The 27,067-nt window shown below is 38.4% G+C and overlaps 1 protein-coding gene across 6 annotated transcripts in view; it reads right to left on the bottom strand.

Moving 5' to 3' along the window:
- Positions 1-9,872: 9,872 nt before the first annotated feature.
- The window catches only part of LOC126328683 (thialysine N-epsilon-acetyltransferase-like), a 55,934-nt gene continuing 38,739 nt past the window's right edge, over positions 9,873-27,067 (bottom strand). For all 6 annotated transcript variants that reach the window (XM_049996063.1, XM_049996059.1, XM_049996064.1 and 3 more), the window contains 3 exons: positions 24,707-24,829; positions 23,522-23,688; positions 9,873-10,584 (listed from right to left, as the gene is read on the bottom strand). In XM_049996063.1, the coding sequence (XP_049852020.1) occupies positions 10,396-10,584; positions 23,522-23,688; positions 24,707-24,829 (479 nt within the window). In that variant the 3' untranslated portion in view covers positions 9,873-10,395. The remainder of the gene's footprint in view (positions 10,585-23,521; positions 23,689-24,706; positions 24,830-27,067) is intronic.

Genomic DNA, 27,067 nt, shown 5'->3' with positions numbered 1-27,067 from the left:
TTGCCCCCCTCCTCTTAGGCTCTGCAAAATCATTATGATGCTAGCAGCTGGGCACACTGCAATGCTATTCCTGGCTACACCATCTCCGACTGGGCCTTCAGTAAGCACGCGGCAATCACGTCGCCCACGTTGCTCATTTTACATCTACATGAAACAGTCCAAACCACCACTATATGCCAGGTATCGCTGAATATTCGCACTTGTGCACGCAGTACTTAATTAGCATATATTCACTGGCCTTACTGGCATGCTTTAAACCAAAAGGTCTTCTTCACTGCTACTTCTGCACAATCTAATCACTGCATAGTATTTTCTTTACCTACACTGACTCAATATGGCTCAGTCTGAAACACTCGCTACCTCTCCCTGTCAAAAAACATAATGATTTTAAAACATGCTCTGCCTGGGCATTGCTACTGATGCATATTCAGACAATTAATATTTCACAGTTTGTATCTGATGACTATCTGTTATGCATGAAAAACAACAGCAAATTAGAAATAAGATTGGACGTTGCACCAATTCATGGTTCTCTTTCAACAGTCTTATTATTTTCTGCGTATTCTTTGGCAAACGGTTTCAGCGGTTTTGGACATTCCAGTTCCTCTGTGTTTGGGTCTTGCATTACAGTTATCCTGTATGGACTCTGATACATGAAGTGGAATTTCTTAATCTTCCTGTCATATCTTTTGGATTGTGGGTGCATTCTGCACCCAACCAAGTCTCCTAGACAGTACACAGTAGGATTGACCACTCTAAATGAACATAACCTGCCTGGCTGTGGCTCTCTATACCACGTTCTCTGCCACTGCCTCAATTTTCTGTGCCCACTCTCACCCACATAGTCCTACAAAACCAGGTGAATCAGGCCCAAACCTTGTTGCAATACTTCTCTCGTACCTCACACACTGAAAATATTGGCCTCCAGGAACAAGAGAGAATAAATAATCCCACGTTGAAAAACTTTCCAACTTCTTCACCTCCTACTCCCGCCATGGAGTACTACTAGCCACCAGCTCTACATCAGTCTCCAAACCTCACCCGCGCCCCCTCATAGCTGATAAATCCCACCTCGCAGACCTACTACTTTTACCCAATCTTCAAAAATTTTCTCTCATCACCATACAGAATCGAGAATGTAAACAAATCCAAAATACAGTTATGAACCTTTCCTCCATAAGCATTAATCCCATAGAAGTAGCAGTCCTTTCCAAAGGCCTTATTTTTACACGACTCCCAAATTCAATCGTGCTGGACTTCTCTCCTTTTCCTGGTTCCTGCAGTGGAAACACTTTTTCGCCACCAATCCCTCCAATCGGACTCAACCAAACAGCAATTTTGAACCCTGCCTGACTTGATTCACTCCTCCATCCATGATCCCTCCCCCCACCCCCCCCCTTTTACTGTCCCCTACCCCTACCGTGGTGCTTCTCCCCCTCCCCATCCCAGCTTCCTCCTTGCCCCCTCCACCCAGACTGCTTCTCCCATCATGTGCTGTTGCTCACAGTCTGGCCTCGGCAGACAGAGACAGTGTTCATGTGTGTGTGTGAGTTTTGTTTGTGGTAATGTGTGTATGCATTCATTGTCTAAATCAGAAGAAAGCCTTTTGGTTGAAACCTTACTTGTATAGCTTGTTTTTTCATTGTGCCTGTCTGCAACTCAACATCTTCATTATATGGTAGGTAGCTACCTATCCTTTTCATAATATTGTCATTATTCCATCCTGAATTTTCCATTGTTTGATTTTATCTTAATTTATTCATCTTAAAGTAATGGAAAGCATGTTTAACTGTATCACACTCTTCCTCTGATGATACTGACAAATTTTAAAGAGCATTCATTCCGAAAAAGCCGTGGATGATTCAGCATTTCTATTCCAATTACGTACTTTCCTCAACGCACAATTAAACACCTTATAATTCAGCTTAAGGCATTTCTGGCTCACAACTATTGCATTACATGTTAACGCAACCAGTCTGTCCCACTATTGCCTCGCGTACACGCTGTTAACTTGCATTTTCATCATGAGAGTGCCCTATTCACCAGAAAGGCTGGGAGACTGTAGAAAGTTATAGAAACTAAGGATCATCAGTTAGCACCCGTTGCTAGATAGTTCGCTGGCAATGTATTGATCATAATATCCTTACACCACAACTTCATTTGACTTTCTTTTGCAGCAAAAATATCCACATAAAAATCGCAATATCAGCTTCAGTAATTATGACTATAGCTTATTATTTGCCAACCACATAAAAAATATGGCAGGCCACATTGCATTAACATAATGCTTATTTAATTATAAGGTCCATGCTAAAATGTTAAAAATCTGATACGAAATTTTCTCTTGTCAAATGGTTTTTCACATAAATAAGGAACAAATACATTTTGTGCCCTATTATATGAAAAATAGTTTAAATCAAGAAAATGGAAAATCCAGAATGGAATAATGACACTATTATGAAAAGGATAGATTGCTACTCATCACATAGTGGAGATGTTGAGTCGCACATAGGCACAACAAAAAAAAAAAAAAAAAAAAAAAAAAAAAAAACTGCAAAACAAGTAACCTTGTGGCCAAAAAGGCCTTCATCAGAATTAGACAAAACACACACACACACACACACACACACACACACGACCACAGTCTTTGGCTGGCCTCGACAGCCAGGGACTGTAATCATGTGTGTTTGCGTGCATGCGTGTGTGCACATGCATGTATGTAATTTTGTCTAATTATGATGATGAAGGTCTTTTTGGCCAAAAGCTTACTTGTTTGACAGTCTTTTTGTTGTGCCTGTATGCAACTTAATATCTTCGCTATATGGTGAGTGGGAGCCTATACTTTTCATAATATTGTCAAAAAATGAGCTTAAATTTGATGTGACTGTCATTGTAATTCACATCAAAGCCAAGTGCAGACTTCAGGAGACAAAAATTCAGGCAGGCAAAAGCCTTTTCTCAGAGCAGTGATGGGTTAAATTGGATTTAAAACTTTTAATATAGCCATATTGTATACTCACAATGGTTCATTTAAGTTGCAGAGAAATAAGCAAAGAAAGAATCCAAGAAGGTGGAAATAGCTTGTGAATTAATATGAAATCTAGAACTTAACATGTATGAACTGCTTCATGTCATACATTAAAATATCATGTGGCAATCTACACTGCTTAATTGTTGCTGAGGCACAATCATATATAAAATTTTAGTTCTGTTAACATGAATACAATTACAGCCAAATAACTTATAATAATCTAGAGAATACACTGACTGTTTCTGTAGTATTGCTCGAACTCCACGCTTTGAACAGAAACACGATAGCAGAAAAGCAAAGTGATAATCAGAACAGTGTTGTGCAGCCAAAAGAGCAGGGCACAATTATGCTGTTTGGTACATTTTTCACAGAAGTACAATGGCTAAATTGCTGCATACCTTCCTGTGTATGACTTGCATATCACCACTGTACGACGGCTGACAAAAATTATCCAACTTTATTTTTTATTGTTGAAACCACCAATTGTATCAGGGTATATGCACTCTTTGTGTTTGTAGATAACGAGTGTGTGCATGCCTGAGTTTTTTCATGACTGAGGAAATAACCAGTCGCTTGTTAGCCATTGAGAAGTGAACATGTGTAAGTGGTAGTAGTCACATTTTGCATTGTGGGCAAAATACAGAAAAAGTGATACAAAGTTATCGCATTAAATGTTGTTTTAAGCTTGTCAATTCTCAGTTTGAAACAATCCTGGCACCACACAGGTAAAGGAGTGGTACAACTGCTTCAGATATGGCCGCCCATAAATGAAAAGTGAAGCACACTCAGGTGAGCCCTCTAGGTCCACAAATGAGGTTGTTACTGACCACAAAAGGACCCTGATGATGCAGGATATATGAATCACAATCAGAAAACTTGTAGACTAGGTTAAAATTAGCATTGAATCTATTCATTCCAATTTGACAGAAAATTTGGACCTCAGGAAGCTGTCAGCAAAATTTGTACCAAAGTTACTAACAGCTGAGCAGAAGCAACTTCTTTCGGAGATCGCACAGGGCATGCTGGATATTGTGAACAGTAATACCAACTTTTAATCCCTTCAGACCTTTTGGCTAAAATTGTGTATATAAACATTTACTATGTCAGAAGCATTTTTTCCCAATGGAAACCTGGGGGTACACATTTGTGGATGTTAACCTTTTCAACAAGTGCTGACAACTGTTGGGCATCACTATGAAAATATCAGCAAGTCGATGTAGCAGTGTGCAGCAGCTTGTGACCACTAGAAAACAATTCCACTGTATAGTTGAATATTGTTATTTTTATTTTGCATGGTAAATATTGAATGATCTTTTTACTGTTTATTACAATAGAGAACATTTTGTAATTAGATATGTTAGTCCATAAAATGAAGCCAGGTGTACAAAGTATGTTTTGAAAACAGATGCATTTCTTTATATAAATCTTGCATCTAAAATCATAAAGAAAAATTTCCCTTCCTCAGAAAAAATTCAGGTCTGAAAAGGTTAATACAGTGATCATTGGTGATGAGTCCTTGGGGCAATAAACCAGAAACAAAGTTCTCATAGCACTGGATGCATCCGTCATCCCCCCCAGAGCCAAAACAGCGAAGCAAGGCAGCAGCAATGTGAAACTCGTGGTGACTGTCTTTTTTTACTCCAATGGCATGGTCAGTCATAAGTATGTCCCAGAAGATACTAACATCAGTAAGGAATACTACCAAGAGGTTCTGTGTCACCATGAAGTGATGAGGCACAAGCAGGCAAACTTGTGGCCAACAAGCAGTTGGCACCTCCATCACAATAATACAGCCACTCTTTGTTCTCAATTAATTTAGAGTTTTTTGGCCAAAGAAGATACATCTATGGTTTGTCAGCCTTCATATTCCCCTGACCTAGGAATGAGTGGCTTCTGGCTTTACTCTAAACTGAAAAAGACTCTGAAAGGGACTAGGTTTCAGAACAGGGAATACATTATGCAGTTGTGCACCATACCAAAAGAGACTTTCAAGCAATGCTTCCGGCAGTGTTGGGAGAGGTGTTTAGAAGCTGAAGGGAACTACTTAGAAGATGGTTAATGTCAAAAACTTTCTCTTGATAAAGATGGATTTTATAAATAAAATTCAGATGCTTTTTGAACAGCCCTCATATTTATTCATATATTCTAATTAATTTAGGCACTAGACATCTGTTAGCTCATTGGGCTAGGAAACCAGCAGTGAGATTCTCCAAATCTCCAGTTTTATCCTAACCCTAGCACTACTTGTACTATAATGCCTATAGAGTACATAAAATTTCAGAAACATGAAACTAAATCTAGCAGAAAAGAAGAATGCTCCCCACTAACAAACTAGGTAGCATACATATTAATTTAAGCAAATAGTGCAAGTCCATTAGTTGACCAAGATGAGGAAACGCTCCGTCTAGAATTGCAGGTTTTTACTATAATTGGTTGGCTTCATGATGGTGTGTGCTCTTCACTGATTTGAATAAAATTTAGCTGATCTCTCTGTATATAAAGTAGTGCATTATTTGAATTGTTCATTTACATAATACTTAAAAGTCAGAGAACCTTAACAAATAAAATCCACAACCTTGATTATAACATTTGGTGCAGAAGAATACAAAATGTGTTAGCAGTTTCTACCCTACACCATATTTTTACCCAGAAACCAACAGTCTCCTGTAAAGAAAATGTTAGATGAGAAAGCAAGCAATTTAAGTTGGGTGAGGATAAAATAAAAAATATAGTCACCTGGTGTATAAAAAATCGCTATTAGGCACCAGCAAATGTCTATGAACAATATGAACCACAGGTACCTGTTTCAGGAGAAGAAAAATGATCATACTGGATGGGATCACAAACGTTGTCCAAACCTGAGGCCCAAGCTGCAGATATAACATTTTTGCATGTGACTTCTTGCAATTCCACCCACATCTCCGCTTTCCACAGATACTGATGGTAGTACATACATCTGAGAAGCATAACTGTTTCTGTGGTTTGATGTGAAACGTCAGAAGCTGTCATGCGTTGAAGTTATTTATGTTGGTAGCTTTCACAACACGCTACACATGGAGTTGAAGACCAATTTACTTGGAACTGTATCACAAGACCTAGGTGTGCTTGTTCACACAAAGGTCATCATAATTGTCTGATTGATTAGTATAAACAACTCACCTGCACACCAGCAAATGGAGGCAGCAGGACTCTAGTGCTCTCCATCCTTTTAGTCAGTTGTCATGAGTTTGAGGCATAACAGTTGACACATTAGTGATTAAAAAGCAATCTAAATAAGTATAGGTATAAATTAATGTAAGAAGATTATATCCCGCATGATATTAAGTTAATCATTAATTTTGCTTTTTTCTAAAATTAAAAAAAGCTGACAGTTCTCTTATGGAAAGATTAGCACATAAGGTCACCCTCAAAAAAGTTCACATTGTAGTTGATCTGCCTCACTGTTAAGAAGGTATCACAAAATCCATATAAATATGGCTTTTTCTGATAGTCTCTCTCTCACTGTGTTCTCACAGGGTACTTAAATTCCAGAGACCTTGTATGCTGTGCATTCCATACATCAGTCACAATAAATGTTATCATGTGAAACATGTCAACTGTGCAAGCATGGAATACATATTTAAACAAAAAAATTATATAGCTGCATGCTGGCCATTTACAGATCTTTTTCTATAGCAGTGACAAATTGTTTCTATTCAAGGAATTCCTTTACAGTACATGAATTGTTACAGAGAAATGTCTGTAATCTATGTTTGAAAAAACTTGTCAGGCATTTTGTTTCCATGGACAGATTGTCAGTGAGTTTTATAGCTCCAGATTTCACCCCTTTACTGTCCCAAATTAAGATTCATTAAAGGGCAATCAGGATATTTTTTTTATTCTAGTGTTGTACAGGGGTGGTTTGAAAAGTTCTCAGAATGGAATAGGAAAAAAGTACTTACATCACTGTCACTTTTTTTTTAATTTTTCAATGTAGCCTCGGTGTAGATTAATGCAATTGGTCCATCGATTTTCCAAAGCTTTGATCTCATCTTAAAAATGAGTTTCCTCTCCAGCTATCAATTCTTCGTTTGAAGTGAATCTTCATCCACAAAAAAAAAATCAGTTTTGGGAAGAGATGGAAGTCTGACAGAGCTGTATCAGTTGAATAAGGTGGGTGTGGCAACAATTCATACCTTAGTTCGTGTAATTCTGCCATGGTGACGGTACATGTGTGTGGGAGTGTATTGTCTTGATGGAAGATAACTTTCTTCCTTGATAAACCTGGCCTTTTTTGCATATCTTCTGATGCAATTTGTACAGGAGGTTAGCACAGGATTCTCCAGTAATTGTTTGCCCAGTGGAGAGATAATCTACAAGCAGAATTCCCTTTGCACGCCAGAACAATGGTACTATGACCTTTCCCATCGAAGGAATTGTCTTTGCTTCCTTTAGTGGCGGAGAATCAGCGTGTTTCCATTGCTTTCACTGTTGTTTTGTCTCTGGGGTATAGTAGTGCACCCAAGTTTCATCTGTGGTCACAAACCAGTGGAAAAAATCTTGTTAATTTCTCCTAAAGTGGAACCAACGTTGTTCTGATACATCCAGTCTCCAGCGTTTTTGATCCAGTGTCAAGTCATGGCACGCATCTTGCAGATAATTTTTTCATTTCTAATTCGTCAGTTAAAATGTGATATACCCTTTCAGATGACATCTGGCAAGCGTGAGCAATTTCACGCACTTTCAACTGACGAACCTCCATGACCATTTTGTGCACTTTTGCAATGATTTCTAGAGTAGTGACATATCTTGGCTGACCACTGTGCCGATCATCATCTAAGCTCTCCTGACCAAATTTAAATTCATTTGTCCACTTGGCAACAGTTTAATATGAAGGAGCAGAGACCCCTAGTGTATTCTGGAAATCAGCATGAATGTCATTTGTTCTAGAATCTCTATTTTTATTTATTTTTCCATCTTCGCAAGTCACTACTCAGGAATAACAACAGACCCACATCACAGCCACAGCGCTCTTCCAAGAGAACTGATGTGGCACGTGTTTACAGGTAATCAAATATCACGTAAAGAACTCATTGCACTAGCACTGACTTCTCGTGGTGATTCTGAGAACTTTTCAAACCACCCTTGTACTTGCAAATAGCTCTGTTACTTTCAAACACAGATGAGTTGTTGGTAACAAATTTCATAAGTGAATAAATGTACTGAGGTGCTGTGGTTGTTATTCCTAGCTATTTAAAGAGCTGGCCTGCAAAATGTGTATATATGAACTCCACATGCACAATTCTAATTACTTTGTTTTGTACATTGAATACTTTTTGCCTGACTGAGGAGTTATCCTAGCATATTGTCCTCTACGACATATGCAAAGTAGTTGAACCTAAATGTTTTAGCAAATATGCTATCTTTTTGTTTTTCCAGTTTAATTTTTCATCAGTAATCACACCTGAGATCTTCGAATGTTCCTCCTTGATTGTTATTTCTTAGTGGTACACTAGGTTAATAGGGGATGAGATATTGTTGACAGTACAGAACTGGATGAGTCACGTATTCTCGAATTCTAAAGATGGCCCATTTTGTGCAAAAACAGTAACTTTCACAAAAACAACATTTCACTGTTTTGTCTGTTGATGCTACTTCGTTCAGCTTCACGTCAATTTTTGTATCATTTGCAAACACATTTAATTAAGCCTCCTGATTCAAATAAAATTGTAAAACATTAACAAAGGGTGAGAATAGTAGTGTGCCAGTGATTAAACCCTGTGGGACTCCCATTGTAGTTCCCTCCCCCCACCACCACTACCCTTTTGTATTATTCTAACTGCATAAGGTAAATTTCTGCATTCTGTTTAATAAATAAGGACTAAAATAATGTATATTCTGAACTACATATTCTGTAAAAAACTTGATTTCTTTATAAGAATATTATGATTGACACAATAAAATGCCTTCAATAACTTGGAGATCCCATTCAGTATATTTTATCATTTAAAAATTGTATTATATGCTCAGTAAATGTATAAATAGCTGATGCAGTGGAGTGGCCCATTTGGGATCCAGTCTGTGACTGGGTAAATACCCCTTTACTAAACAGGTTGGTGACAACCCTGGAGTACATCGCCTTCCCAAAAGTTTTTGAAAATGATGCAACAAGTGGCAATGGGCAATAGTGATTGACATTTCTTAATCTCTGGGAAAACGACCTAAATTAATGATGCATTACAGAAATGACTAAGAATGTTACAGTGACAAATTTATTTATTTTGAGATATTCTCTACCCCTTTACAAACTTCTACTTTTTAGAGCAATGATCTTGCTTACTTCAGATGGCAATATGAGATTAATTTTAATTTCACTAAATATCCTCTCTGTACTTCTTCAATGTACTGTTATGTTTTCTTTTCTGAAACATTTGAGCAAATTTTCTCACCTGTTTGTAACAAAACATTTTTAGAAGTGACAGTTTGATAATCATGTTCAAAGAATAAAAATTCTTTATTCCAGGTAATCTTATTTGTCAAATTTTAATCTCTCCTCTACATAAACCCATTAATGGCAAAGAAAGCAGTTCTGGTTTTTACATCTGGGAAGAAAAAAAATGTTGTAGTGATCAGGCCTACATAAGTTTTCTGGACATCAAGCAAATACTGTATCATAAAGACATTAGTTTCCTGATAAGTTCAGTTACTTCATAAAAATTTTTATGTCTGTACTTTGCTTAAAACAAAGACTGCACAGTGCTCTCTAAACTGCTTCTTCAGTAACAGCAGATTTTGGCACAAGACAGGGAACTGCGAGGGCAATGCCTTCAGTATATTAAACATGTAACTTCATTTGTTCCAATTTTTCCTATTTAAAAGAATTTACTTTATTTCACTATTTGTATACATGAATAGTAATATACAAGTGATAAAATAACAAAACATCTTTCACTATTTCCCATTTCTTGAACCTCCAATTTATGCACTATATTTTGCACACATATCACATGTTGTAGTTATAAGATATTTTCTTAGAACAGCTAATATGTAAAGTATCACAGCAAAACAAATAAGAGCAGTATCAAAAACACACAAGTCTCAACACTGGTACACTTCATAGTGACAGTTCTCACGTATGATGAATTATAATATTATATCATCTACTCACTAGAATCATTACAATCACAGTTTATCTAAAATTCTGACACAGATTTCTATTTGCAATGACTGATAAGGCTACAAGCATAAAACTTGTAAAACAATTTGCCTCTAGTTATAGTGAGTCACTGCAAATGTTCTTAAAAGAAATATACAAAAAATAAAGCTGATTTATCAGCTAGTGCGAACTGCATAGGAAAAACGCAGCATACTGCCACACAAAAAAGTTAGTCCTCTGTTTCTCCCTTATCCTTCTTGTAAGCTAATTTTTCCATTGAATCTTTGTTGAGCCGGAAATAGTGCCAACCTTGTTCAGAAGTAAGGTCAACTGCACCTTTTCGTTTGTAAAAATCTTGTGCTGGATTCCAATTAAGAACAACAAAATCCATTCGGCTACATCCTGTTTCACATGCTTTCTGAAATGTACATCAAAATGTATAAGAATATTAACACTTCCAACAAAATTAAATTTGATGTGGTGATTATTGTTATGGGAAATTAAGAAATATGATAGTAACAGTAACTTTACACACAAGCTGAAAATTATAAAACGGTAGTTGGTGAATGTGGGCAAAAGTAAAAGCATAAAGACATAATTCAAGGGCCTGAGCAAAAAATGTATACAGGGTGTTACAAAAAGGTACGGCCATACTTGCAGGAAACATTCCTCACACACAAATAGAGAAAAGACATTATGTGGACATGTGTCCATAAACGCTTAATTTCCATGTTAAGAGCTCATTTTAGTTTCGTCCACCTATGCTCAATGGAGCACATTATCATGATTTCATACGGGATACTCTACCTGTGCTGTTAGAACATGTGCTTTTACAAGTACGACACAACATGTAGTTCATGCGCCATGGAGCTCCTGCACATTTCAGTCGAAGTGTTCGTACGCTTCTCAGCAACAGATTCGGTGAGCGATGGATTGATAGAGGCGGACCAATTCCATGGCCTCCATGCTCTCCTGACCTCAACCTTCTTGACTTTCATTTATGGGGGCATTTGAAAGCTCTTGTCTACGCAACCCCAGTGCCAAATGTAGAGACTCTTCGTGCTCGTATTCTGGACGGCTGTGATACAATACGCCAGGGCTGCATCAGCGCTTCAGGGATTCCATGCGACTGAGGAGGACATTTTGAACATTTCCTATAACAAAGTGTTTGAAGTCACGCTGGCACGTTCTGTTGCTGTGTGTTTCCATTCCGTGATTTGAAGAGAAGTAATAAAATGAGCTCTAACATGGAAAGTAAGCATTTCCGGACACATGTCTACATAACATATCTTCTTTCTTTGTGTGTGAGGAATGCTTCCTGAAAGTTTGGCTGTACCTTTTTGTAACACCCTGTATAAACACACATGTTGATGCCTTTGAATTGTCTGAAACTGTTTTATGGAGGTGTCATCTTCTCTTATTTGTTTGCTTTACACTGATGAAATTTTTCTGGTGACCTAGAAAACAAGTGTTGCACAACACTGTAAAAAGTTTGCTCTTCAAAATGACAAAGTGTTTATACTTTCACTGACTGGCTCTTTAAAAATTTCTTCTTTCTTCCAGTGGCCAGTCCCATGTTTGCTAAACATCCTAAGTAATAAATAATTTAGAAAAGTAGACAAACCACCAAACTGTAGAAGCATTAAATGTCAACAGACACACAAAAAAGAATGAAAATACCTATAGCTTTCAGCTGAATCTCTTAATGAGCTACAGTTTGCACACCTGCCTGCACCCCCCCCCCCCCCTCCCCCTGCACACACACACACACACACACACACACACACACACACACACACACACACACACACACACACACACACTTGCATTGTGCCAGCTGAGCGAAAAAAGAAAAAAGTGGATTGCAGTTCAACATGTAGATGGGTGAGGATTGTGTGGTAAGGTGGATACAAGGAGAGAAGAAGCTCCTCATAGCTAGATGTCGGTGACTGAGAACACCTTTTCAATAGCAGCACCCCAAAAAAGCAACAGGTCGCAGTAGCTGGGTGTCGCCATTGGCTGGCAAATGACTTCATTTGTTCTGCTCATGTTGCTCAGTCATTTCCTGAAGAAACCTAGCCACAGCTGTAATACTGCCCAGTTTCACTCTTCAGAGATGCTGGCTAGCATCTTCCAATTTGTCAGCTTCCTGAATGAACACTCTTGAGCTCTAATAGGTCTTCTTGCTTGATAGTATGTGGTCACCACAATGGCGGCACCTCTCTCCCTATGATGTCATTTTGTTGCGTTGATTCCCAATGGTTCAGACTACTAGGGCACTGCTCAATACTCTGCCTTTCTATGGTTTTTTGCATTACCAGGGAAGATGTCTTACTTTTCACACAGTTAATCCAAATATATTATTTTGTGGTACAACAGCTGTGCAGAAATTGCTATGGAGCTAGTATATGACATGGCTGCTTTCACAGGTGGCCTTCCTCCTGACAGGATAAGTCTGTGACAGAACTAGAGTAGTATGTGCTGGGTGGGTGGGTCGGGCAGGTCATGTGTCTTCACCCCCATGGAAAAGGATGTAACTGTATAAGCAATGGAATACCACTTTAGGAGCGGTGGGTGACTTCACCTCTATGGAAAAGGATGTTACTGGGTAAGCAATGGATACCACTTTAGAAGTGGTGGGTGGATGTCCCTTATTTTTGGGACTTATGATAGGTAGTCAAAGCCCTGGTGAAGGACTTGGCTCAGTCGCTACAGTCTGGTATGATGATGATGATGATGATGATGATGATGATGATGTCCCATTGCCCCATTCCAGCTGTTTCTTTGGAGTATTGGGGGTGTATGAGGATACGGCGCATGAAATTTGTTTGCGGAGTAGGTCTGGGGAATAGTGCCTATCTGTGAAGGCCTCTGTGGAATCTTCAGCGTACTGGGCATGGGAATTCTTGTCACTGTAGATACACCATCCACAAGTGGTCAGGCAATAAGGAAACAATTTTGCTTTCCTTTAATTTCCCCTTTACACATTACCTCTCACATTACACAATTTTATACAACAATTTTGTATTAGCTTTGCTTTCATACACATCTCATTAATGAACTTTTGTGTATTTGATCAAATAAGCTAAGCAATATACTAAACCAAAAGAAGACAGGCAATTTTCTACATAGCAAGTAGTGGATAAGTTAATATACAAAAACACACGAGCATTCATAACAACTACACATGCACGGTGAATGGAGGACGATAGGAGGAGAAAGAGAGACAATAATTTATTAGAGAACAGAAAACCAATAAAACGAAAGAAAAGACTTGTCACATTGTCAAACAGAATAGTTGTCTGGTCTAAACCACCCTGCTACAAATTATGTCTTTAATGTTTAAAGAAATTAACAAAATGGAAATGCAAGACAACACAAGCTCAAGTTAGTAAAAAGAAAACACGGAGTACACACACTCAAACTTGCAAGTAGGATCTGTTTTTACTGAACATGTGTCTGTAAGTCCCTTACAGATACTAATACACTTGCATACACTGACAGTGAGGGAAAATTGCAACACCAAGAAGGAGTTGTGCAGCATAAATGGAAGTTGGCAGACATGTTTCTATATCTGAACAATTATGTCTATTCATATTTCATGGCAGCCGCATAAGAGGGTTGCTAGTAGCATCACTATAAGGATGTAAATCAAGTTTGCTTTAAACACACGATGTAACCGTAGTGAGCGTTAGTTACCTTTCAGACTGAACGAGATGAGTTGATGTTATTCAATAATGCCTTTAAGGTGACAAACATGCAAAATCAACACCTCAATAAGTTTCAATGAGGTTATGTAATAGGGCTACAAGATGCTGGATGTTCCTTCTGCAATACTGCAAAAAGACTTGGCAGGAATGTAGCCACGGTACATGATTGCTGGCAGCAATGGTCATGAGAATGTATGGCCACAAGAAGACCAGACTCCGGCTGGCGATATACCAAGAGGGAAAATCATTGTGTTTGGTGTATGGCTCTGGTGCATCAATGCATCTGCAGCAGCAATGTGAATAACAGTTGGCCCATACAACAAACTGTTACAAATCGGTTACTTCAAGGACAGCTCTGAGCGAGATGCCATGTAGCGTGCATTCCACTGACTCCAAACCACTGCCATTTGTGACTTCACTGGTATCAAGTGAGAGCTTATTGAAGGGCAGTGTGGAGGCCTGTTGTATTTTCTGGTGAAAGCTTATTCTGCCTCAGTGCCAGTGATAGCTGTGTGTTGGTTAGGAGGAGGCTAGTTGAGGGCATGTAAGTAACCTGCTGCGTGATCGATACGCTGGATGGTCTGGGGTGCTATTTCGTATGACAGCAGGAGCACTCTTGTAGTTATCCCATGCACCCTGACAGCAAATTTGTATGTCAGCTTGATGAATCGATCCATGTTGTGCTGCAGTTCATGAACAGCATTCCAGGGGTATTTTCCAAGAGAACAAAACTTGTTGTAACCCAACATCCTGTGCAGGGTTTCAACATGTTGCCTTGGCCTGCTCAATCACCAGATCTGTCTCCAATCAAGCACATAAGGGACATCATCAGACTATAGCTCCAGTGTCATCCACAAACAGCATTAACCATCTCTGCATTGACCAACCAAGTACAACAGGTGTGGAACTCCATCTCACAAACTGACATCCAGAACCTGTACAACACAATGCAAGGATGTTTGCATACTTGCACTCAACATTCTGGTGGTTAGACTGGTTATTAATGTACCAGTATTTCACATTTGTAATGGCTTATCTCACACTTACATTAACCTTTGAGTTTGAAATGTAAATCTCTTAAATATGTTATTGTTGGGTTCAAATTAATGATGTAAATAAAATAGAAAGAAACTTCCACATGGGAAAAATATATTAAAAACAAAGATTCCAAGACTTACCAAGAGGGAAAGCCAGTAGACAGGCAAAAAAAAAACACAGAATTTCTAGCTTTCGCAACCGACGGTTGCTTCCTCTTTCCCGAAGAAGCAACCGTCGGTTGCGAAAGCTAGAAATTCTGTTCTCCCCCCCCCCCCCCCCCCTGGCGCTTTCCCTCTTGGTAAGTCTTGGAATCTTTGTTTTTAATATATCTTAAATATGTTACCTAGACAAATGTATTCCTGAAATTTCATTACTCTACATTACTTATTTTTTTGGTGTTGTGAATTTTTTTTCCATCAGTGTATATACAGCCTTAAAGGTAATAATGCACATGAGGTAGTACTCTTTCAACAGACTTAAAAAGTTATGCCACCTTCTGACACACTGTGTGTGACTGCTGTGGCTATTTTCATTCCCCATGGTAGCTCTTACACACACTTTTCCCTGTCTTCCAACACACACATTTCTATTATTTTGGACCAGTACCCAGTTTTAATCTGATTAGCTGTTTCCTAATATGAGTATATGAGCTACTAGGGTGACTGGCAATTGTCTGATACATGCAAGTCCACACAGAGCAAGTTGGCTATATGGAAGAGTTAGCAATGTGTCAGATTTACAACTGCAACAGAAGTGGGAACCTAACATTTTGACACTGAGCCTTTTTTTCCACTAAGGTCAAAGCAGAAAAGCTACAGTATCTGAGTGCATTGTTGATGACATGCAAACATTTATATTATTGTGATTTGCCTTTACTGTAGTAGCAGCAATGAAGTTATAGAAAAAAGAAGTACTTTTTGTGTTTGATTGATAAATGAGTTAAAATTGGCTAAAAAAGTAAAGAAAAAAAGAGTGAAAAAAGTAATCATCTATGATCTACCCTTTTCATTTACATAAAAACAAATAACTTCCATTAATGAGAAAATGGAAAATTGATGGGGAAAACGTGAAACAGGGATATATTATAATGTCAGGAATATATTATAATGTAGAGTTACAGAACAGTTTAGTTCAAAAATAAAAGAAGGTAGCCAGGATAAGTTAGAATGACTGCATAGTAATTATTTCCACTTGTTAAGGCTGGCTCAAATGGACAAATGCAAGGCACCAAGTCTTCCATTACCAAATTTTCCCCCCAAAAACTAGATGCTTATGACAAGATGAGAGAAATACCTACAGTTATAGAGTTGAAGGTTCTTCATAAGCCAATTCAAGAGGAAAATTATGACTAATAGCATAGTTGTTGTTGTCTTCGTCCTGAGACTGGTTTGATGCAGCTCTCCATGCTACTCTATCCTGTGCAAGCCGCTTCATCTCCCAGTACCTACTGCAACCTACATCCTTCTGAATCTGCTTAGTGTACTCATCTCTCGGTCTCCCTCTACGATTTTTACCCTCCACGCTGCCCTCCAATGCTAAATTTGTGATCCCTTGATGCCTCAAAACATGTCCTACCAACCGATCCCTTCTTCTAGTCAAGTTGTGCCACAAACTTCTCTTCTCCCCAATCCTATTCAATACCTCCTCATTAGTTACGTGCTCTATCCACCTTATCTTCAGTATTCTTCTGTAGCACCACATTTCGAAAGCTTCTATTCTCTTCTTGTCCAAACTAGTTATCGTCCATGTTTCACTTCCATACATGGCTACACTCCAAACAAATACTTTCAGAAACGACTTCCTGATACATAAATCTATATTCGATGTTAACAAATTTCTCTTCTTCAGAAACGCTTTCCTTGCCATTGCCAGTCTACATTTTATATCCTCTCTACTTCGACCATCATCAGTTATTTCACTTCCTAAATAGCAAAACTCCTTTACTACTTTAAGTGTCTCATTTCCTAATCTAATTCCCTCAGCATCACCCGATTTAATTTGACTACATTCCATTATCCTCGTTTTGCTTTTGTTAATGTTCATCTTATATCCTCCTTTCAAGACACTGTCCATTCCATTCAACTGCTCTTCCAAGTCCTTTGCCGTCTCTGACAGAATTACAATGTCATCGGCGAAACTCAAAGTTTTTACTTCGTCTCCATGAATTTTAATACCTACTCCAAATTTTTCTTTTGTTTCCTTTACTGCTTGCTCAATATACAGATTGAATAACATCGGGGAGAGGCTACAACCCTGTCTCACTCCTTTCCCAACCACTGCTTCCCTTTCATGCCCCTCGACTCTTATGACTGCCATCTGGTTTCTGTACAAATTATAAATAGCCTTTTGCTCCCTGTATTTTACCCCTGCCACCTTTAGAATTTGAAAAAGAGTATTCCAGTCAACATTGTCAAAAGCTTTCTCTAAGTCTACAAATGCTAGAAACGTAGGTTTGCCTTTTCTTAATCTTTCTTCTAAGATAAGTCGTAAGGTCAGTATTGCCTCACGTGTTCCAACATTTCGACGGAATCCAAACTGATCCTCCCCGAGGTCTGCATCTACTAGTTTTTCCATTCGTCTGTAAAGAATTCACGTTAGTATTTTGCAGCCGTGGCTTATTAAACTGATAGTTCGGTAATTTTCACATCTGTCAGTACCTGCTTTCTTTGGGATTGGAATTATTATATTCTTCTTGAAGTCTGAGGGTATTTCGCCTGTCTCATACATCTTGCTCACCAGCTGGTAGAGTTTTGTCAGGACTGGTTGTCCCAAGGCCGTCAGTAGTTCTAATGGAATGTTATCTACTCCGGGGGCCTTGTTTCGACTCAGGTCTTTCAGTGCTCTGTCAAACTCTTCACGCAGTATCGTATCTCCCATTTCGTCTTCATCTACATCCTCTTCCATTTCCATAATATTGTCCTCAAGTACATCGCCCTTGTATAAACCTTCTATATACTCCTTCCACCTTTCTGCCTTCCCTTCTTTGCTTAGAACTGGGCTGCCATCTGAGCTCTTGATATTCATACACGTGGTTCTCTTCTCTCCAAAGGTCTCTTTAATTTTCCTGTAGGCAGTATCTATCTTACCCCTAGTGAGATAAGCTTCTACATCCTTACATTTGTCCTCTAGCCATCCCTGTTTAGCCATTTTGCACTTCCTGTCGATCTCATTTTTGAGACGTTTGTATTCCTTTTTGCCTGCTTCATTTACTGCATTTTTATATTTTCTCCTTTCATCAATTAAATTCAATATTTCTTCTGTTACCCAAGGATTTCTAGCAGCCCTCGTCTTTTTACCTACTTTATACTCTGCTGCCTTCACTACTACATCCCTCAGAGCTACCCATTCTTCTTCTACTGTATTTTTTTCCCCTATTCCTGTCAATTGTTCCCTTATGCTCTCCCTGAAACTCTGTACAACCTCTGGTTCTTTCAGTTTATCCAGGTCCCATCTCCTTAATTTCCCACATTTTTGCAGTTTCTTCAGTTTTAATCTACAGGTCATAACCAATAGGTTGTGGTCAGAGTCCACATCTGCCCCTGGAAATGTCTTACAACTTAAAACCTGGTTCCTAAATCTCTGTCTTACCATTATATAATCTATCTGATACCTTTTAGTATCTCCAGGGTTCTTCCACGTTTACAACCTTCTTTCATGATTCTTAAACCAAGTGTTAGCTATGATTAAGTCGTGCTCTGTGCAAAATTCTACTAGGCGGCTTCCTCTTTCATTTCTTAGCCCCAATCCCTATTCACCTACTATGTTTCCTTCTCTCCCTTTTCCTACACTCGAATTCCAGTCACCCATTACTATTAAATTTTCGTCTCCCTTCACTATCTGAATAATTTCTTTTATTTCATCGTACTTTTCTTCAACTTCTTCATCATCTGCAGAGCTAGTTGGCATATAAACTTGTACTACTGTAGTAGGTGTGGGCTTCGTATCTATCTTGGCTACAATAATGCGTTCGCTTTGCTGTTTGTAGTAGCTTACCCGCATTCCTATTTTCCTATTCATTATTAAACCTACTCCTGCATTACCCCTATTTGATTTTGTGTTTATAACCCTGTAGTCACCTGACCAGAAGTCTTGTTCCTCCTGCCACCGAACTTCACTAATTCCCACTATATCTAACTTTAACCTATCCATTTCCCTTTTTAAATTTTCTAACCTACCTGCCCGATTAAGGGATCTGACATTCCACGCTCCGATCCGTAGAACGCCAGTTTTCTTTCTCCTGATAACGACATCCTCCTGAGTAGTCCCCGCCCGGAGATCCGAATGGGGGAATATTTTACCCAAGAGGATGCCACCATCATTTAATCATACAGTAAAGCTGCATGTCCTCGGGAAAAATTACGGCTGTAGTTTCCCCTTGCTTTCAGCCGTTCGCAGTACCAGCACAGCAAGGCCGTTTTGGTTAATGTTGCAAGGCCAGATCAGTCAATCATCCAGACTGCTGCCCCTGCAACTACTGAAAAGGCTGCTGCCCCTCTTCAGGAACCACAAGTTTGTCTGGCCTCTCAACAGATACCCCTCCGTTGTGGTTGCACCTACGGTACGGCCATCTGTATCGCTGAGGCACGCAAGCCTCCCCACCAACGGCAAGGTCCATGGTTCATGGGGGGCTAATAGCATCATCTGGAAAAAACTTAATAAGATCAATTCAGCAAAAGTGGCATTAAAGAAGGCAAAAGTGGCATTAAAGAAGACAAAGTGTCATGACAGACGAATGTAAGAGCAACAGAATACCGATTGGAATAGCTGAGAATCTGATAACTGTTATGTTGGAAACTGTAGTTTTCAAAACAGAAATAAAAAGTGAAATAAGGCCAACTATTTAAAACTGACAAAACCTCATCATAATGCATACAGGAGAATCAATTATGATCATGTTATAATTAGTAATATGCAGGCATCCGGTTCCAGAATTATACTTCACACTCTTTTATTTATGTTGAGGGGCTTTGGTAAGATATGTTTAAGGATAATTTAAGAAAATATTAGTGCAAGTACTTGATGGTTTGTACATTGTTTGATTAATGAATGAAACAAACTTGCAGGTAGCAAATTATTTAAATTAATCAATTTCTCTGCTGAATAGTCATTGATTAAAGAGAATAATTAAAAGTTCAAACTTTTTTATACATATGATCAATTTGTTAAGGAAGGTTTTTTTTAAAAATTAATTTAGTAACCAGTCTTCCAATTGGTTCAATGCAGCTCACCATGATCTCCTCTCTTTTGCCAATATTCTTCTCAGAGTAACACCTACATGCAATATCTTCAATTATTTGTTCTACGTATTCTAATACCTGCCTGTCCCTACAATTTTTATACCTTTATCACTCATGTCTTCCTACATATTGCATCACACTATTGCTTCTTCTACTTAGTGTTTTCTACATATTACTTTTCTCACAGAGTCTATGGAGGACCTCTTTGTTTCACATCTTGTCAATCATTTTGATTCTCTTCATTTCAAGTTCTCCCACAGTCCATGATTCACTTCAATTCTACACTGTACTGCACAAATTCATAATCAGAAGTATCTTTGTCAAATTAAGACCCATGTTTGACACTAGTACACTTCTTTTAGTGAGGAATACCCCCTTCCCCCTCCCCAGCCCTGCCCCCCCCTCTCTCTTCTTCCCGCCCCCCTCCTCTCCGTGTGTGTGTGTGTGTGTGTGTGTGTGTGTGTGTGTGTGTGTGTGTGTGCTTACATGAGCAATAGTCTGTTACTTATATCCTCCTTGCTTTGTCCATCTTGTGTTATTTTACTTCCAAGCTGGCAGAATTCCTTTACCATGGCATGCTCTTCAATTTTCTCACTTCTATTGCTCCACAATGCCTTTGTCTTTCTGTACATCAATCTCAATCCATATTCTGCACAATTCTGTTAAATAGATTATATACTGTAAATGGATAAATAAAAAATATACTCACTAAGCACCAGCAGGAGAAGAAACACACAAAAAAAGGTTTTGCATATGCAAGCTTTTGGAGACAGTGGCTATTTCTTCTGGCAGAAGGGTTAAAGGAGAAGGAAGAGGGGTGAAGGAAAAGGACTGGAGAGATTTAGGAAAAGGAGTAGTGTTCCACAGTCACCCAGAATCTTGCGTCAGGGGAGATTTATCAGATGGTATCAGAAGAAAAGACATTTTTGGGGCTGCACCAGACGAGGTTTGAAAGCCTGAGAACTTAAAGGTGGAAGACAGGGTAATATGCAAGACAGATTACTGCTAAAACATCATGCATGAGTTAATGAGAGTGAAAAACTAAGTGCATTGTATTTATTTGAGGTGGGAGGGGGAAAGCGACAAATAGACAGGTCAAAAAATGAAAGATGCAGAAAGCTAAAAAAGGGTGTAGTTACTGCGAAGAAATGCTGTGACGCAAGAAATTAACGTAAATTAAGGCCATGTGGGAGGTGAGAACCAAGGACATATTGAAGCACTAGTTCCCACCTGTGGAGTTCTGAGAAACTGGTGTCTGGGGGAAGAAGTCAGATGGCATGTTTGGTGAAACAGTCACCAAGGTCACAACTGTCATGTTGTACAGTATACTTTCTGCTGCCGGTATACACCACCTCCCTGGCCCATTTATCCTAACTGGTAACTTGGTGGTAGTCATGCCGATGTAAAAGGCCGAACACTGTTTACATAACAGCTGATATATGGCGTGTGTCATTTCACAGGTGGCTCTCCCTTTGAATATATATGTTTTGCTAGTTACAGACCTGGTACAGGTACTGACAGGAAGGTACAAAGGGCAAGTCTTGCAGTAGGGATGGTTACAGGGATAGGAGCCACAGAGTAGGGAGATGGGTGCAGGAGCAGCACACAGTCTGAAAAGGAAATTGCGGAGATTGGGAGGGCGACAAAATACTATTCTAAGGGTGGTGGACAAAACCTCAGACAGAATGGATGTCTTTTCAGAGCACGATTTTAAAAAGTCATAGCTTTGCCGAAGTAGCTGATTAATACATTCAACACCAGGATAATAATTAATGACAAATAGTGTATAGTGAAGTTGTTTTTTGGAGGGATCAGTAGTACCAGGATTGGATGTGATAGCCCAGGAAATCTGCTTTTGAACTAGGCTGATGGGGTAATTACACCCAGAGAAGACTGAGGTGAGAATGGTGGTGTATTGCTGTAAACAGTCTGCAGCCTAACAAATATGTTTGGCTCAAATGACAAGCTGTATGGGAGGTAACGTTTGATATGGAAAGGATGGTAACAGTCAAACTGTAAATACTTTTGTTTGTTAGTAGGTTTAAAGTGAACAGAAGTGTGTAGTTGACCTTCAGCGAGGATGAGATCAACGTCTACGAAAGTAGCATGTGATTTGGAATAGGATCATGCGAAGTTTAAAAGGGAGAATGTATTTACAGATTCCAGGAATTTTAACAGGTCAGCCTCCCATGAGTTCATATGGCACAGATGTCAACAATTGCCAAAAATTGATTATTTTCAATGTTATATGAAATAGATCATGTAGCACTTTTCCATTTCTCTATACAACAGCAATTTCATCTGCAAATCTTATTACTGGATTTTAATTCCACTTCTTGATTTTTTTAATTTCCTGCATTGTTCTTCAATATACAGAATGACTACTAGAGAAGAGAGACAATCATCATCTTATGGCCTAATTATCTGAACACTTCACTCTTGGCCTTTCAAGGTTATGAGACCCTCTTGATTCTTGTACATGTAGTATATTACCTGTCTTTTCTTTGCTGCACATACCAACATTTCTGAGAATTTCAAACACCTTGCACCATTTTAAGTTATTGAACACATTTTGTAGGTTGACAGATCCCATAAAAAACTCTTGAATTTTCTTAAGTCTTACTTCTATTATCAAGTGTATCATCAGAACTGCCTCTTTGCTGCTTTTATATTTCCTACATCCCAGCTTATCATTGTCTAAGAGAGCTTCAGTTTTCTTATCCCTTCTTCCGTATACCATTCAGGTCAACAACCTGAATACATGAGCTGTCAAGCTCAGTGTGCAGTAGTTCTCACTTTTGTCTGCCTTAGCTATCTGTGGGATAGAGCGGATGATTTTTCTCTGAAAACTTGGTGGCATATCTCCAGAGTCTTTTTCAGTTACTAGTCCTACAATGATTTTAGAAATTCTGCTAGAAAGTTATCTAACCCTTCTGCCTCCATGACATTTCATCTTCTATCAAGCAATCGGACAGTTCCTCCTCTCTTTGTAGGTACCCCCAATGTACTCTTTCAATCCGTCTGCTCTCTCCTCAAACAAAGGTGTCCATTAAATGAAAATATACACAGTTAAAAAAAGCACACTGTTAGATGCCTTCACTGTGTGCTATTACTTCTGAAGTGTAGTCACCTCAGAAAAAATACTGTATGTGTGTGTGTGTGTGTGTGGGGAGGGGGGGGGGGGGGCAAAATCATTGTCACCATATGCAGTCCCACTGCAGAGTGAGAAATCTCTATAGGTGATATCACACAACCAACAGAAGCTCTTCTCTAGAGCTATGTTAAAAAAAAATTTAATGAAAAAATGTTCATCTCAACACAATGTATGTTATAAATAAGATATATTCTGAGAACATTAAAAGCTACTCACCGTAACCACTTTATCAAAAAGTGCAGAACCAAGCCCAACACTCCTATAATCTGGTGTTACATAGAGATCTTCTAGGAACATTGATTTACCATTCCAAGTAGAGTATCCATAAAAGTATATTGCATATGCGATCAGTTGGCGAGTTTTGGTTACAGCATCTTCTAATCCTTAAAGCATAAAATGTAGGATATGTTAGCAAACATTAAGATGAAAGAGTTACTAGAGTATTCAGAATTAACTGCATTTTTATTATTTTTCTCATTAATGTTTCTTAATTCCAGTCATAATCACCTTAAAAACATTACCACATTTTTTAAATTACAAATAGTGCCTAATCATAATACTTCCAGATACTTCTCAACTGCTCTACATGTAATAAATACAAAGGTATGTAACTGTGACTTCCTTTTTATCTAGTTACTACAACAACTGTGTTTTTATTTGGTTGTTTATTTATTGGTTAAAAATTGGATTTCATTTGGTGACAAATGTCTGCTGTTGTGTTTATAATGAAAACTTCTAAAAGTGGCAGAACAATTGCTCCCTGCTTAAAAAGCCAATATGTGATAGTCAGAAAGGCCATTTTAAAAGTTATTTTTCATTTTCATTCATACATCAAACAATTTAATTTCAAAGAAGGGAACATTTAACTTTTTTTGATGTACTTTATACAAGTAACAACTTTTCTGATATAGAGATTCTTTTCTCATGGATTGTAGTAAGATGACATGTTGCATTGCAGACAGACACAACAAAAAGAGTTACACATTTAGCTTAGCCTTTTCCTGAAAGGAAACACACACATTCACAGAAGCAAGCATACCTCATGCACACATGACCGCCCAACGTACCTCATGCATGTGTGACCGCTACGTCTGGCCAGAGACAGCGGTCATGTGTGAAGGAGGTGTGCTTGCTTGTGTGAATGCGTGTGTTCATTATCTGAAAAATGCCTTGGCTGAAAGCTCAGTTGTAACAGTACTTTTGTTGTGTCTGTCTGCAACTCAATGTATCATGTGTATCATGCATAACAATCTATCCTCTCGCAACAGTCTGTCCTTTCAGTAATATTGATCAACCCAGACTTTGAGTTGTTTTGTTACAATAATGGTAAATCTCCAAAATTATTAGCATGCAAAAATGAACTATTAGGTCTTTAAAAATTGGCAGTATTATAAAACTAACCAAAAGCTCCTCTCTTTTCTTCTTTGTCTGGAACAACAGCATCTTCTTCTGGTCCTGCAGCAACTTCTGCCACATAACAGTGGAAGAACGGGTGTCTGGAATCAAATCCGTCTTCTTCAAGTGCTAAACATTTAAAAAGACGATCGTTACCAAGATCTTGTAATTGCTTCCAAGTATAGCTCATTTAAAAAAGACCACAAGTTTCATTGTGTAAATATACATCTACATACATACTCTACCTGTACTGAGTATGGCAGAAAATACTTTGTTCTAAGGCTCATCATCCCCTTTCATGTTCTATTCGCAAATGGAACGAGTGTAAAATGATTGCCTGCATGTGTCTATAAAAGGCCTGATCCCATTATTTTGTTGTTACAGTTCTTACACAAGATGAACATTAGATGCATCTTAGAATCATTCTGCAGCCTGTTGCAAATACTGGCTCTGTAAACTTCTTCACAAGTGTTTCACAACAAAGACAGTCATCTTTCTGCCAAGGTTTTGAATTTGAGTTCATTTCTGTAAATTCTCATGTGACTAAACTAACCAGTAACAACATCAGCAGCACACTTCTGATTTGCTTCAATGCTTCCCTTTACTCTGACTTGGTAAGCATCTACTACAGCAGTACTCAAGAATGAGTCACATAAGTAATCTGTACGTAATTCTGGTTTATAGGTGAGCTGCATTTTCTCAGAACTCTTCCAATCCATCTGTACTCAACTATTTGCCTTTCTTACATCTGACCTAACGTGCTCACTTTATTTCAAGTCATTCTGCAATTTTCCATCTTGATAATTAATGACAGTCAGGCAACATATCATTAACACTGTATTCACACATTCCAGTAATATTTCTCCTATCTACTTGCATTTCCTTATATTGATATACATTTCAAGCACGTTGCCATTGATTGCACAAAATATAAATTCTGTCAGAGTCATCCTGCATCCCCTACAGTCACTCAATGACAAGACTTTTCCCTACACAGCAGCTTCGTCAGTGAACAGTCTCAGATTGATCACCACCTTATACAACAGATCATTCATGTACATGGAGAACAGAAGTGGTTCTGTCACATTGCAATGGAGTGCTCCTGTGATTACCTTTGTCGTTGATCAGATTTGCCATCAGAGACAACATACTGTTTGTATTACTGAAAAAGTTTTCATGCCAGTCACATATTTGAGAATCTATTTCCTATACATGGATCCACGTCTCATGTATTCATGTACTCCAATGGCCTGCATGCTCCCGAACTTTTAGTCAAAACTGTTTGACTCTAGTACCAGGAGACATTATGTTAACACAGGAGAACTGCTAAGCTTTTTTTTTTATATATATACCTTTCATGACAGGTAACTACAATGTTCACAACATGTGAATTTCTAATTAACATCGTACAGATGGAAATAATATGCTACTCACAAAAATTGCCTTAATTAGCATTTTTTCAGAAGTATCAAATCTAGTGTCATACAGTGGTATCCAGCATACTCGCTACAATTTGCGAGCACCATAGTACACTATTTTACAAAATATTTTTGTGCTCCCATAGTTAGTAATACTGAACCATGATATTATTGGACTTGGCAGTTATTGGAAACATGTGGTGAAGTTACAATGATAAATAAGAAAAACGCATTGCTGCGCTTTCCAATTTGTTGTGCTTATACTATCAACCCTGATTACACATTGACCCAAGATAAGCTGACCAAAGTGCCCTAACTCCCCTATGGAATATTATTGTGGTCGAGTATATTGTTACTACATAACATAAACCATCTGTTGGAATAATGTGTGTCTTATTTTTGTCCCATATGGTAAGATGTTTTTTTTGTGATTTCTTCACAGATATTCACACTTTGTTGCTTTTATGTTGCCATTTTTGATTTTTGAAGAGGACAGAGAAGTTATTTTTTAATTTGGATCAGATTATGTTAAACCTGCTTGCAAATGATTTTTTAAGTAATGGTAGACAAAACTCTGTTCCTTAACAATGAAACTGTTACCTGGAGAGCTGCCGTTTTATGTGCTGATGTAACAGAGTTTCATCTTAACTACAAAATAGATGTGCTTGCTTATACTAACTTAACTGATGAAATGACAAGTGCAAATATAAATACAAATGAATGCTACACATTTAGTGCACTGCAGGCTGAAAATACTATTTTCTTCTTCACAAATACTGGTTTTTACTTTCATTTTGGTGATTTGGTTACATTCATAGCCAGATGTGGACACATTCCACCTCCCTGCCTCAAAAGTAAACAGTTTTCTCTTAAGTTAGGAGGAATATGAGGTGGCTGAATTTAGCAGTGCTGTCCTCACTTGGATCACTGGCAGCTTAGTGCTGTAAGA

Source organism: Schistocerca gregaria, chromosome 2 (assembly GCF_023897955.1).
Source record: "Schistocerca gregaria isolate iqSchGreg1 chromosome 2, iqSchGreg1.2, whole genome shotgun sequence".
NCBI lineage: Eukaryota > Metazoa > Arthropoda > Insecta > Orthoptera > Acrididae > Schistocerca > Schistocerca gregaria.
Note: the sequence above shows the minus strand (reverse complement) of the source record. Positions and strands in the feature narration are given on the sequence as shown.